This window comes from Hemicordylus capensis, chromosome 2, assembly GCF_027244095.1.
Source record: "Hemicordylus capensis ecotype Gifberg chromosome 2, rHemCap1.1.pri, whole genome shotgun sequence".
Lineage (NCBI taxonomy): Eukaryota > Metazoa > Chordata > Lepidosauria > Squamata > Cordylidae > Hemicordylus > Hemicordylus capensis.
The window spans coordinates 109,154,862-109,170,370 of NC_069658.1; the positions used below are offsets into that span (position 1 = coordinate 109,154,862).

Below are 15,509 nucleotides of genomic sequence, written 5' to 3' on the forward strand. Positions count from 1 at the left end.
TCTCTCTATCTATCTAAGTTCAGGTTCAGATAGAGTAACCTGCACCTAGAAAACAGCTGAAAGTACAAAATGAATGCTATGAATCAAGTCCATACCTCGAAGAATAAAGTATTATATGTTATACTTCCATATACTTATTTTCTTGGCTTAGCTTGAATATAACTTTTTAATACACGTTTTTGTTACAGAAGGCAGAAGACAATACAGAAGGAATAGGATCTGGACTTGGTCCTGATGGAGAGGTAAAAATTTTAAAATCTTTGTGGTGTTTTTCTTTAAGATGAATTATAGAACAAGAGCATAAATGACATGTTTTAAAATTAGACTTAGTTGCATGCAGCTGCTTCAAAATTTGCTGCAGTTGCCTATTAGTTGTAAGGGACTAAGTTATTTGTGAGGCTAACATTTCATGTAGGACTAGTGTAAATAAGGAAAAGGTCTTGAGGTAAGAAAGTAATGACTGCACATAATTTTCTTAAATCATCTAATTCACTATTATATACCTAGGAAACAAATTATTGCATGTTAACTTCCATGTAGAAGACATTGTCCTGAGGTCTTCTGAGCTGTACTATATGTTTTACAACATAAATAAATCCTGTTTAGTGTTTACCCTCACAAGTAAAAGGGGATTTTTTTTAACATGGTGCAGATCTGATTTGACAAATAGGATTGTTACACCCTAACTAATCATGCAAATACACATCAGTAAAGATACACATTGCTGTCCTTTCTGGCATGCAACAAGATGTGTAGTAAATTGGTTTAATAGAATTCACTTTGTCCAACACATCTAATTGAAGTTTTTAATGAGTGCCCTTGCAGTTAATAAGCAATCTCACTAATGAGCATGCTAGAATGCCCTATAAGGGATTCGAGAAGGTTGATCTGTGTGCTTGTATATGTTAGTAACTTAAGCTGAAAATATGTCAGTTTTAAAAAAAAAAATTTTTTTTTAGCCATTTCCTGTTTTGCGGGAAAGCATAGGGAGGTATAAGTCTGCTTTTTCAGATTTTTAATCAAAGGGAATACGGTTAAAAAAATCTCCAAGGTTAGATAAATCTACTGAGATTACTTTAATACGTCACTGAGAAATAAAAAGACATAAGAATCCATCATCATATTTATAAGAATTTCCTTTATGTATAGCTACAACGAAATAGAAGTGATTGTTTACTTTTTCCATTCATTGGATACTCACCTTATTGTATTTAATGGATTTTTAATTTAATTTTTTTATATAAAATATTTTTGTCCTTTCCCTCCCACACACTGCTACTTGGGGTGGCTTCAAATAAAACTACGGTAATAAAACAAACATAAAAACAAAGCATATGTTCATAATGTACTTATAAGAACTTATAATTCAGCATTGGAAAAGCAGATTTACTCCGGAACTTCAGTTTTGGACTACTGAAATGTGTTCATTATCCGCATTTGAATTGGTTTTGAATTGGGTTTTTTTCGCCGTTTAGGCAAAGAAGAAGAGTTTCAATCTGTATGTTCAAAATTTAATGAATTGTATGTGCTTTACAAGATGATTACATATACAGTATATGCATTGTTTGTTCGGTTTTTTTCTTTTTCTTTTCCTTTCCTTTCCTTTTTCTTTTTTTCTTCTCTCTTCTCTCTTTTTCTTTTAAAACTTTATATGAAAGTGTTTCATTTTGGGGAGTGTCTTGGACTGTAATGTTTGTTCTTTAAAATAAAATGTTAAAAAGAAAAAGAGAAAAAGGAAGAAAAAAAACCCTTTCCCTGAAGTCAGAATGGGCATTATCATCTATATATTTAATTTTCCTAAACGTACCCATCGCTAATCCCATGTGTGGCAACTCTTACGAGAGCAGCTGCCTGGGGGATAGCGACAGGGACGGGAGACAATGGCGGTGGGCCGGCCTGGCTCGGCTGCTGGTTGGCCAGAAGAGGAGGCAGGCCAGTTTGGCCCTGGTCCGGTCGGCTGGAGGAGGTTGTGGCGGCTTGGCCTGGCCCGGCCCGGCCCGGCCACCAGGAGGAGGAGGCAGCAGGCTGGTTGGCTGGAGGAGGTGGCGGTAGGCCGGCCTAGCCCGGTCACCCGCCGAGAGGAGGTGGCAGTGGCGGGCCGGCCTGGCCTGGCTGCCGGGATGAGGGGGTGGGAGAAGGTGGCAGGCCGGCTTTCCAGCTGGCCTTCAAGCCAGAAAGCATTGTGGGGAGAGGTAGTGGAATGGGCCGGCCAATCAGCCTGCCAGAAAGCGTGGGAGAGGGCGGGGGAGAAGCCAGAAGGGGTGGGGAGCAGTCGGCCAGTTAGCCAGCCAGTTAGTGGGCCAGCCGGAGGCGCAGATGCCCTGCGCCCAGTCCAGCTAGTTGTTATTTTATTTTATTTTATTTTATTTTCATATTCCTTTCCTTGTGTGCCTCACATCAAGTCATCTGGAGCTTTATGCTCTCTAAACCCCTTATACTGCACATCTGTATTCAGCTTGGGGAGTCTAAATTTGTTGCCTAAATAGTGGAAGTTAGTTGGTAGGTGGTACAAAGATCTGCAGACAGGATCTTTCTGAGCAAGAAGGTTGTATGAAGTTCATAATTCTGAACTACTTATAATGTGTCTTCACTTTTTTTCTCAGAAAGCGATAACTTCTTGGATCAAATTAAGTTATATATTTTCCTTAATTTTTAGCCCATAGATGAGAGCAGCCAGATGAGTGATCTCCCAGTCAAAGTAACACACACTGAAACAGGCAAAGTTCTTCTTGGACCAGAGGCTCCTAAAGCAAGTCAGTTGGATGCATGGTTAGAAATGAACCCTGGGTAAGTAGCAAAAAACAAACCTCAAATCCACAATTTGCTGCTTTTGCACTGCATTTATACATTTGAAACATTTACAGGTTTTTAATCATTCTGTGACTTTTTAAATGTACATTTATTCTGATTTTTATGATATTACATGAATGTGTGTTAAATCTGGTGTGTGTTCCCCTCCCCCCTCAAACTCTTCCCATCTGCTTTTCCTTCAGCTATGAAGTTGCACCTCGATCAGACAGTGAAGATGAAAGTGACTCTGATTATGATGAAGATGTAAGCACGTGCCACTTTGATACATATGCTTATCTAAAAGAATATATTTTTAAATATAATTATCACTCCAGGGACCAGAGAGTAAGAATAAACATATAGGGAAAGTAGCTCTAACCATTAAAATAATTACAGCTCTAATAATCCGGCAAGATAAATAGTGTGCAAAGTAGCCTTACAAATGATACATAAAATTTGCTATGTATCATTTCCACTCCACCTCCAGTACTGTAACTGGTAATGAACCACAAGATAATGCTAATTTGTTTAGTTTTTCTTGTCTAAAGAAGAAATTCCAATGATGCGAGGGAAAACTGCAATATAATAATCCAGTTAATTAACAGGGAAGGTAGAGCAGATGATACAGATCTTTAGGTAATGCAGAAATATACTTTCTACTTGGGTTACTGATTACCATGAATCACTATAAACAGTGGGGTTTACTTTGTTTAGAAATTGCACTCCATTAAGGCAGATATAGGTTTTTAGTGTTTAACATCATATCTGTCCACTTGGATCAATTTAATTTCATGTAAGTCAACACAAATTTCTCCAAAAAGCATTATCTTTTTAATCAGTGCCTCATTAAATACAATGATGCTTCAGAGAGGAGGGAGAGCAATGTGAAATACAGCTGTTGGTATATTTTGCCACTTTAGCATTCAAGCATGGATTCAGCAATATGCAAAATTGTATTTAAAAGCACTGTAAATAACAGCTTTGTTGGTAACCCTTCAAAAGTGTTTGTCATGATGACTTGAGGACAAGAATAAGTAAAAGGAAGTGCAGCCTGTTTACCATTGCTGTTTTTGTCAGTCCTTCTATTTGCATCAGGGTACCCAGAGAGCCATAGGTCATGTTTGTAGCATTAGTCACATCCTGCTTGATTAACTCCTACAATTTTTTCATTTGGTGCCGTGTTTCAGCTTCCAGATAGTTGACAGGACAAAGGCATAGATCAGAATATAATAGTTTCAAGCAGTAGTGGCTGGTGAGCACAGGGGTGATGGGGGGCGGGCGGTGGCAAGAGGCACCTTTAAAAATAAATTGGCAGGTGCTTTCACAGTGTTACCACAGCACCTGCAAACTGTCTCAAGCCGTCGTGCTCCACCCGGCATCCCGTGTGGGGTGGTGGCATGGCCCTGGCAATACTGGGCATAGCACCGCTGCTTGAGACAGTTTGCAGATGCTGCAGTAATATTGGTAAAGGTAAAGTGTGCCGTTGAGTCGGTGTCAACTCCTGGCGACCACAGAGCCCTGTGGTTGTCCTTGGTAGAATACAGGAGGGGTTTACCGTTGCCTCCTCCTCCGCAGTAAGCACCTACTAATTTATTTTTAAAGGTGCCTCTCACCAGCACTCTGCCGCCACCCTCACCGACTGCTGCTGGTTTCAAGATTATAGTGCAGTATCTGAACATGCTTAGAGATTTGGGTGTGTTTTTAGTCTTGTTTTTATTTTTAATTTAAAATGTTAAATAGTCTTGTGGGCAATATATTCTGAACACTTCCTGGCCATAAAGATACTCAGAAGGCCTTTGTTTCGGCACTCTGAATCCAAATGAAGTGCATCGTTGCGCCAATGCCATGCAGGGCCAGCCATTCTCAGCAGGGCCATCTCCATGCAGTACTGCACATCTCCCGCAAGGGAGGCTGCTGTACAAGAAGCCAAGTCTCGTACCTCTCCAGTGGCAGCTAGTATGGCACGGCAAGAGGTGTGCGTGGTGAATGATGGGTGAGCAGTAGTTCCTCTGAGCGCTTTCCCCATAGAATTGTCAGGGTAAATGCTTGGAGGAACTACCTTTACTTTCACTCCCACACCCACCTCCTACAATGCCCCATGTGCCATCCCAGCCACTGCCAGGGCAGTATGGACACAGCTTCCTATCATTGAGCCCCCCGCCCACCACCACACTGTATTATGTGAAGATAGCAGCAGTGCAATCACCCACATCAGGTGTGTTATGGTGTGCTTTTTTCTGATTTGGAATGGCTGAAGCACAGGTCTAATACTCAGCATTGATTAATAAGAGAGCCCTCATTGATCTTTAACTTCAGCATCCTCTTGGATCATGTTCTGATAGGATGAATGTCATGCACCTTGACACGGATCTGTTAATCCTGCACTACAGAATTATCAATTTGTCCAAAAATTTAAGAGCATGAGGAATCAAGGGGGGAAAGTAGCAGATGGTGTAAATCTGCAAATACCGTATTTAAAAAACAGTAAATCACAATGTCCATAAAACGAAACTAAAATCTTACTCTTATGACAATGATAGCATTGGATGAAAATTAGCTGGGCAATCTCATGTGAAGGCAACTGTTTTAATAAAGAAGTTGTTGAAAAAATGTAGTTTTACCTTTATAAAATTCTGACTGATAATTTAGTACTTGCATGGATTTGACACACAATTTTTGTTCAGTATGATGAAGACGAATCAAGTAGACAAGAAACAGATGAGAAGATACATCTAGATCCAAACAGTGAAGATGTTTCAGAACGAGATGCTAAACAAATCATTGAGTAAGTATAATTTCATTTGGAATGTATCTTTCTACATAAGGCAAACCATTGTGTACAATTTATTTCTTCAGATTTCTATATACTTGCATAAGAGTTAAAACTGCAAAGCATTTAGCAGTGTAAAGTTGAAAGTGCCTCTCTTAACTTGCTTTATAGGACAGCCAAACAAGATGTGGATGATGAATACAGCATGCAATATAGTGCCAGAGGGTCTCAGTCCTATTATACTGTGGCCCATGCAGTTGCTGAGAGAGTAGAGAAACAGTCTTCTCTTCTTATTAATGGCACTCTGAAACATTATCAGGTAAGCAACTTAGACTGAGGTTGTTTTCATGACTGAAAACATTTCCATTTACGGTAAAACTCTCTTCATTAGATTTTTATAGTAGTCATCCACAGATTGTACCAAACTGAATCTCCTTAAAATCAAAACAATTTCAGTTTCACTAAACAGTTATTTTAGAACCAAGTGATTTTGATTCTTGATTTCCTCCTTTGAACTCTTTAAAGCATGCCATATTCCTTTCATTTTTCTGTTGAGCTGTTTAGCCCCACACATGGAACAGGTGTGAGTGCTGCCTGTTGATAAGAATCTGTTTCTTGACTTGAACAGACTTACTGTGGAAATTATTTTTAGAACTGCTTGCCTTTTGGAGTTCTCTGCAAAGCTGGAACAAGTTCCATTCTGCTCATGATTGTTGTGGTAATAGGAACTAATGCTTCTGGATTGGCTGTGTACTAAAAATCCATGTGAAATCCCTCTAAATTCCTAGCATTGCATACTGAGCTATTATGCTAGGATGGTGCCATGGGCTAGGCACTCACCTACCAAAGTACCCCTTCTTCTTGACTGTTCGTAGTACCTTTGTCTGCATAACAGTCGATCTGGATAGTGGTTCCATCATCCATAAATAGTGGGTTCTGGGCCTGCGCAGATCAGCTTCGGGTAGAATTCGTTAGCTCCTCGCGATGCCAGCAACCGCCTGTTGCACGTGACTGTAGTAGCCTCTAGTGGCGGTTGGGCGTCTCTGCAATCAGTTTCTTTCTGACCGCCATTGCGTTCAGTTCTCGGAGATAGTTGCTCCTCGAAGAAAGTTTGTTTATCGTTTATTTGGACTTCTGAACTTGGGAAACAGACTTTGACTATTCTTTGAAAATGACCGAGAGATCTGGTAAGACAGATGGCTCGGGGAAGTCTGGGAGGGACAAGACAACCTTTAAGCGGTGCACTAACTGCCTCGGGAAGATTCCCGCGGTGGACGGCCATGCCCTCTGCTTGTTCTGCTTAGGAGAGCGGCATGACACGAAATCCTGCTCAGTCTGCATTACTTTTAGCAAGCAGACTTTGAAGAATCGTGCAGCACGCCTTAGGGTGTATTTGCTTGAGGAGTCTCTGGCGCCTAAAAGGGCTGCAGAGAATACTGTGCCGGGTCCTGCTCCAGAAGGGCAGTCTAAAACCCCGAAGGAGGCTGGTTCCTCGAAATCGACTGAGAGGGCCTCGACATCGAGTGCTTCCACATCGAGGGCTACAACATAGAAGGCTGCGGCATCGGCTGCTTCGACCTCGTCCGCGTCAGCCCCCTTTAAGCGACCAGAGGAACGCCACAAGAGAAAACACAAGGAGAAGCTTTCGAAACAGGAGCCGCCTCCTAAGAAACAAAAGCAGCTAGTGCCGGTTGCGGAGCACACTCCCTCGCCTTCGGGTCTGCAGAACTACGTCATCCCTCGACGGCGAGCGGCTTCCTTATCCCCGGCACCGACACATCAGTCTCCACTGACTCCACTGTCTTGACATCGAGATCACTCGGCGTCGAGGGAGAATAGACGAGAGTCGGTGGCGCCTTCGATACCAACTCCTCGACACCGACACCATTTGGCATCGAGGCCGGCGTCTACAGACTGCGCTGCTCCGGAATCGACAGTAGCAGTTATTCTTGACACCGAACTTGATATTATACCAGACATCGACATCGTGCCCAACGTCGACCTAGGCGTTGTGCCCTATGAAGAAGAAAATTCAAGGGTTATCCAATTGCCAACATCTGGAATGTCCCCTGTGACCACACCAGGGCAGAGGGAGCTTTCTCCCAGTAGCAGGCTGACGCGCATGCTTAATTCAGAGGAGAGTACACCTTCTACCTACACCTTTACTGGTTTCAATGAAGGTGACTATAATGCTCTGCGTATTCCAAAGACACCCTCTCTGTCAGCGAAGGCTACGCCTGTTCTGGGTCTCCTACCCAGAGATGGTTGGGGAGATTCAATTACAATAACCTGTGAGGAATACTCCCTTTACAAGAGATGGCTAGAGGAAAGAGGACGCACGCCCCCCCCCCCCAAGGGTGCATAGCACAGAGGCGGCTGTGCAAACTGTCATGCAAGCTGCGAGAACTGAGATAGCTGTTCAAACTTCAGTGCAACCAGTGATTCCTGTGCAGCGGGCGGAGATGGCCATCCAAGCCTCTGTACCGAGACCCACTCAACGTACGGTATCGCTTCAGGCATATTTACCTCCCAGACCAGAACTCATGCTGCCAGCACAGCGAACAATTTCGTTGCAAACTGATGTGCCACTTGCATCGACACAACCGTTGCTCTTTGTTCGCCACCAGGCAGCAACACAGACAGCTAAGGAACCAGTTAGAGTGACCTCTACAGCTGTAGGCAACTCACCGGTGTCGTCTAGAGAAGATGATGAGGATGATGATATTGAGGAGGACTATACCTCAGACTCAACTGAGGGTGATCCCGAAAACCCAGAGGCTCCTTCACTCCCGGATCCGGACTCGGTTGTGGCAGCAGTACCATCGATTTCTCCAAATGAAGAAATGAAAGGTTATCATCAGCAGGTAGCTGAAATGGCTCGAGTGCTGGGTCTACAGCTCAAGGAAAAAACAACTGACCTGGAGGACCCCGTTTATAATATGATGCGAGCCGCCACGGGCCTCCAGCCGGTTTACCTGCCTATGCTGCCACATATTTCAAGGGCTGCTAGGTCGGCTTGGGAGGTATTACAGACTTCAACACCTACTTCCAAGTGACTGGAGGCTCTATATCGCATTCAAGAGGAAGACAACGATTACCTAGTGCACCATCCCGCTCCAAATTCTCTGGTGGTAGATTGTGCAACAACAACAAAAGGTGGCAAGCGACATACAACACCGGCAGATAAAGCAACAACACCTACAACACCGCGAGCTGGACATACTTGGCAGGCGGACTTATTCAACCGCATGCTTGTCTATCAAGATAGCTAATTATGTACTGTAGCTTGCCAGGCAAGATTTACACATTCCCTCTGGGAGGCTTTGTATGATCAGCGCGCGGCTCTAGAGCCAGGGGAGTTTGTCAAGAGGTTCGAGGCAATATTAGTAAGGACGGCGGCGGCCACCCGCCAACAACTGGTGAACGCTAAGCACCTAGCTGAATCAGAGTCTTGGACTCTGACTACTTCTATTATTCTAAGAAGACATGCCTGGTTGTGTGCAACGGGTCTCCAACAGGACATGAAGGATCGGATTGAGACACTGCCATTTGATGGTTCTAGTCTCTTTTCTGACAAAACGGATGACAACATGGAGCAGTGGAAGAAATCCCGAATTACAGCTCGGTCTTTCACTAATTCCAAATATACTGGAAAAAACAGACCTTACAACCAGTATACGCAGTACAGGCAGTATCAAGCTCGTCAGGGTTCCTATCGTCGTTCTGACAGGAGGGCCTTACCAACGTTTTGGCAATAGCAACAGACGACCCTATTACCTGAGAAATAGGGCAAACCAAACTTCTCAGAATAAGAGGATGCCACAAGCAAAGCAGCAGCTTTGATGTGCCGCTGAGCCCACCAACACCAAGCAAAGTACCTCATCTAATCGATATCAAGCATTTGAGTACCAGGAACACCATCTCCTTGAACACCGCCAGAATAACCATCAAACTGGCAAGCCATGCACAAGCATGGCACCATATAACATCGGATCAGTGGGTCCTACGCATAGTTTCAACGAGGTATGCGCTGGAGCTCAAGGAATACCCACCATTCCTGGGAGTGAAATATACTCCGGAAACACTGATATTGAGGGAAGAGGTGCAGAAGCTCTTATTGAAGGGAGCAATATCACTGGTGAGGTGGGCTTTCAGTTGGACGGGATTTTATTCTCGCTACTTCCAAATCCCCAAGTGCGACGGGGGCATAAGACCTATAATGGATCTGCGAGGCCTGAATCAGTATATTGAAGTACAAAAATTCAGAATGACAACGTTGTAAGCCATCCTTCCACTCCTCCATGGGGAGAACTGGATTGCACCGCTCGACTTAAAGGATGCGTACTTCCACATAGGCATTCAGCAGAATCATCTCAAGTACCTACGCTTCACCATGGGGAGCGAAATTTACCAATACAATGTGCTTCCGTTCGGGCTAGTCACCACCCCCAGAGTGTTCACAAAATGTGTGGCAGTGATAATAGCCCATCTCAGAGTACAGGGTGTGTCCATTTATCCGTATTTGAACGATTGGCTTCTGACAGCCGAGACAGTTGCTGAGGCACATAGACATGGTGACGAACCTGTTGAAGGACCTAGGAGTACAGATCAATTGGGAGAAATCCTTTCTCAAGCCAGCAAAGCTCCTGCAGTACATTGGCGCGGACCTGGTTATGTCAGCCCAGAAGGCATTCCTCCCAGTAGCCTGGTTTTCCCGTCTGCATGCCCTGATTTACTGTTGTCAGGAGAATCCAGTGCAGAAGGCAAAGACAGTACAGGTGCTATTGGGTCTGATGGCGTCCTGCACCACCACGGTCCTGTACACGCGGTTACGGATGCGTAAGCTACAGCTCTGGTTTCTAAGAGCCTACAAGCCGAGGTCCGAACCTCAGTCCAAGCGGGTGACTCTTCCACAGAAAGTTTTGGAATCGTTGAATTGGTGGACAAAAGAGTCGAATATGCTCAATGGCATTCAATTTCGCACACGGGAGCCTGCATTGACAGTGACATCTGATGCCTCCATGCACAGTTGGGGGGCACACTTGCTGCACCACAGAGCTCAAGGAGTATGGACTCCGAAAGAGAGACTCCTGCACATAAACTTCCTCGAGCTGCTGGCTGCGTTCAGAGCCCTGGTCGCCTTTCAGGGAGAGCTGGTCGGGAAGACTGTCCAGTTACAGATGGACAATGCAATAGCCATTGCTTACGTCAACAAGCAAGGTGGGACAGTGTCCAGGTCTCTATGCGATCTCAGTCTGTAGTTATGGAACTGGTGCATCCCGCTCGGGATTTACCCCGTAGCCATTCATATCAAGGGCAGCATGAACTGTCTAGCAGACTCACTGAGCAGGGACCTAGTGTTGGAGCAGCACGAATGGGAGTTGCATCCAGAAGTGCTGGAACAACTATTCAAAGCTTGGGGCAGGCCAGGGGTGGACCTGTTTGCGACCGCCAAGAACAGCAGGTGCGAGCATTACTGCTCACAGATGGGGGTTGGACCACTGAGCAAGGGCGATGCCTTTCAGTATCTCTGGAGCCAGGAGCTATTTTATGCTTATCCACCCACGCCCTTACTGCCCCGGGTGGTGGCCAAGTTGCTACACGACCAAACGAGAGCAATAGTGATTGCACCATGGTGGCCAAGGCAGCCGTGGTACACACAGCTACTCAGACTATCGGGAGGGAATTACAGGAGACTCCCTCAGTGGACAGACCTAGTCACTGAAGATCAAGGCAGGGTGGTGCACCCCAACCTGTCTGTACTGAATCTCACAGCATGGAGGATAGGCTTCTGAGGAAGATCCTCCTAAATACCCGTAAGCAGTCCACGAGACGCAACTACAGAGCGAAATGGCATAGGTTCACTGCACATGCTGCCTCCAAAGGCTATGACCCTAGGGAGGTGAGTCTGAAAGCCGTCCTTCTCTACCTGACTACTCTGAAGCAAAGCGGACTAGCAAACGTGTCTATTAAAGTTCATATGGTGGCAATATCGGCGCACCACGATGGGTGGGACGGCAAGACGGTCTTTACCCATCCACGTTGTAAGGACTTTCTAAGAGGCATCAATAATCTGTATCCTCCTGTGCGGTAGCCAGCCGAGAAGTGGAGCCTCTCCTTAGTTCTTTCATCTCTGACAGAGGCACCCTTTGAGCCGTTAGCTATGGCATCTCTTAAACACTTGACCCTTAAAACTCTGTTCTTAGTGGCAGTAACCTCTGCCAGACGAGTAAGTGAGCTGCGTGCACTGCGTATTGATGAACCCTATACAAAATTTTATCCAGAACGGGTTGTCATGCGCTTGGATCCAGAATTCCAGCCTAAAGTGCTGACTGATTTTCACCTGAACGCCGATATTGTACTACCTACCTTTTTTAGGGATCCAACATCTCCCCTCGAACGTGCGATGCACTCGCTAGACGTCCGACGGGCTCTTCTGTTCTATTTGAAGGCCACAAGTGCTATACGTAAAACACCTTGGATGTTTATAGACTTGCAGGGGAAGTTCAAGGGGTGTTCACCAACCCGACAGAAACTTTCCTTTTGGTTGGTGGAGTTGATTAAACTAGCGTATGACCAGCAGGGTGTCAGTCCCCCCAAAACAGTTAAAGCACACTCTACTAGAGCTTGCGCCACATCGGCTGCACATTTGGCTGGCATTCGTTTCGCTGACATCTGCACGGCGGCAACGTGGTCATCGCATCAGATGTTTGTGAAACACTACTCTGTAGACATTAGGGCAGCAAAGGCTGCGGACTTTGGACGGGCAGTTTTAAAGAGGGTGTTACAGTGACTGACAGATTGTGCCCACCACCAGTTGGGTAGCTCGCAGTTCACCCACTATTTATGGATGATGGAATCACTATCCAGATAAACAGGTTGCTTACCTGTAACGGATGATCTGGTAGTGGTTCCATCATTCATAACGCCCTCCCTGCCGTCCCCACATCTGAAATGACAAGCCACTGTAACAGAAGCATTGTACGGCCTTGTCGGCCATCAAGAAACTGATTGCAGAGACGTCCAACCGCCACTAGAGGCTACTACAGTCACGTGCAACAGGCGATTGCTGGCGTCGTGAGGAGCTAACGAATTCTACCCGAAGCTGATCTGCGCAGGCGCAGAACCCGCTATTTATGAATGATGGAACCCCTACCAGATCATCCGTTACAGGTAAGCAACCTGTTTATCTGGAGTGTAATCCATTGCATTCATAAGGAATGGGCTCTGCGCCTGCGCAGGGACCTCACAGATCAATTAGCTAGCTCCTCACGCTGGCCCAAACTGCCAAGCTCGTGACTGTGCTACTGTTTATCCTAGGCAGTTAGGGCGCGCTTCAGTCAGTTTCTGTTAGATCGCGGTTGCATCTAGACCTCAGATTGTATAGCTCCTCGGACTTACTATTTTAACTTGGAAAAACGACTGGACCGGACGACGAAGAAGAATTGGATTTGGACTTTGGACTAGAAAACGGACTTGGCTCGGAGAATCATTTCAACTAAGTGCAAAAACAATTGTTTGCCGCCCCTCGGGGCGATGGCTGACGCTACTAAGCCAAAGACTACTTTTAAACGCTGCTCTGAGTGTCATGCAAAATTACCTTTGACAGACACTCATGATGCTTGCTTGTTGTGTTTAGGGGAACAACATAATACAACTTGTAGAATTTGTTCTTCATTCTCAAAACAAACGCTGAAGAATCAGACGTTACGCTTAAGAGCGGCCCTTTATGATGATGTGCTTCGCCCTCCGACACCGAGACCCTCGACATCGGGTACCTCAACATTGGGACCCTCGACATCGGGTCCCTTGGTATCGGGCACGACATCGAGTTTGGTGGTGTCGAAGCCCACAGCACCTCCGGTGGACTCTGCTGTTCAGCATTCGAAAGCCACCATTGTGCAAGACTTTAAACGACTGGAGGAAGTGGAAAAGAAGAAGCACCGCCGCAAGAAGCACAAGCGTGTTGACAACTCCCCGCCCAGAAAGCGGAAGAAAAATACTAGAATTTGTAGTGGGACCCCATTTCCGACTACATTACAATCAGATTCAGAATGGGACTCCACAATGAAGATTACGCCTTCCCTGTGGGTTTTGGAGTTGGAGTCGGAGGGGGACCATCCCATCACATCATCGGCATTGAAGTCGATATCGAGGGCGATTGGGTTGAGCATCCGATGCCAATAGTCAAGCATACTACAGTCCCTATGGTACCGATGTCGGCATCGACATCGAAGATGACCGGTCTTGACATCGAGGGTGTATGACCTGGAGATCTATCGAAGCCAGGGGCCGGGAATTGGCATTGTGGCGCAATGCAACTTACACCCGCCCACACTCCACGTATGTCTCCTGCGCTGACCCCACGTGGGGGGGGGGTATCGGATGGACGGCTTTTTAGATTTTGGAGAGACCGCACAATACCAGGTATCGCTTGATCCTAAGATGAAAACAGATTTGTTAGCAATGCTGGATTCAACTGATACCACACTGTAGGACTCAACATTCCATGGTTTCTCAGGGATCGAAATGGAGCAGATGACGGGGCATTCGCTACAGCCCATACCGAAGACTCCCTCAATGTCACCGGTACCGATGGTTTTGGTACCGAGGGCTCCGGTATCAAGACCGCTACATCTTGTGTCTGCAGCCACGAGCCCTATTGTCTTAGTGGATCCCCAAACCACAGATCAGGCTACACTATCACGGCCTTTACCGTTATTTGTCTGACCCACAGCATTACAATGCAGGTCGCCGATGCTTGGGGAGTCTTCTGCTTCTAACCAGATAGCTCATACCTGCGGATTTTAACTTGCCCCATCAATGGTTTACCCTGTAGACTATGCTGAGTACAAGATTTGGAAAGCACAACAGGGAAGCAGACTACAAAATCCCACGGTTCGCCAGGATGCAGCCAAGAAAGTAAGAACTATTTCTATGGCATGCCAAACTTGGGCAACCATCACTGACTCAATTCAGCGGGAGCAACCACATGATGTGGTGGTGCCTGCGCATTCTCAACCTGCACCGCCAAGGGTATGAGTGTAGTCTATTCCGGACTTAACTTTAGCACCTGATTCAGGAGATGCAGATTCATCTGCTGCAACTGAGACAGATGATGAGGACTCTACAATCCCAACAGAACCAATGGAACCAGAACGTCCTACAGATGTGCCCCCGATTACATCGGTGTCCCCGACGGAAGAGTTGAAGGCCTATCATATACAAATATGGCAAATGCCTGAGGCCTTAGGTTTGGAGTTGAAACAGCCAGAGTTGGATTTGAAAGATCCAGTTTATAATATGATGGCTTGGGCCAAGATAGTGCATCCTGTGTCGCTTCCAATGCTGCTGGCAATTACAAAGGCTGCACAGACGGCATGGGAAGTTTTGCAGACATCAACCGATACTTCCCGGAAGTTAGAGGGCCTCTACCGAATACAAGAAGAAGAGAACACATACCTGATGAAACATCCGGTGCCAAATTCGATAGTTGTTGAATGTGCTTCTTTGAAGGAAGGTCAGCGCCATTCGACTCCTAGTGACAAGGAGGGCAGAAAACTGGATGTGTTGGGGCGTAAAGTCTATGCAACGTCTAGTTTGGCAATTAAGATAGCCAACTATTCAGCGCATTTAGCCAGATATGGGCACCACCTTTGGGATGTGCTAATTATGGTTTGTACTAATCTGGTTGTAGAGTTTGAATACTCTCTTGAATCCCTAGTTTTGAACTCTGGTTAAGATAAGAATCCTGATTAGCATCAGCCATAGTTAGCATAGATACAGATGTAACACTTAAGCCTGGTTCAGATGTCATAGTTTAGAGCAGGCATCCCCAAACTGCGGCCCTCCAGATGTTGCTGAACTACAACTTCCAGCATACCCAGCCACAAAAAATTGTGTCTAGGGATGCTGGGAGTTGTAGTTCAGCAACATCTGGAGGGCCACA

At 45.7% G+C, this 15,509-nt stretch overlaps 1 protein-coding gene across 5 annotated transcripts in view; it reads left to right on the forward strand.

The window, feature by feature from the left end:
• SMARCA2 (SWI/SNF related, matrix associated, actin dependent regulator of chromatin, subfamily a, member 2) overlaps positions 1–15,509 on the forward strand; it is a 227,440-nt gene that overhangs the window by 102,079 nt on the left and 109,852 nt on the right. For all 5 annotated transcript variants that reach the window (XM_053297258.1, XM_053297260.1, XM_053297261.1 and 2 more), the window contains exons 11-15: positions 189–242; positions 2,657–2,787; positions 2,994–3,054; positions 5,475–5,575; positions 5,732–5,879. In XM_053297258.1, coding sequence (XP_053153233.1) covers positions 189–242; positions 2,657–2,787; positions 2,994–3,054; positions 5,475–5,575; positions 5,732–5,879 — 495 coding nt within the window. The remainder of the gene's footprint in view (positions 1–188; positions 243–2,656; positions 2,788–2,993; positions 3,055–5,474; positions 5,576–5,731; positions 5,880–15,509) is intronic.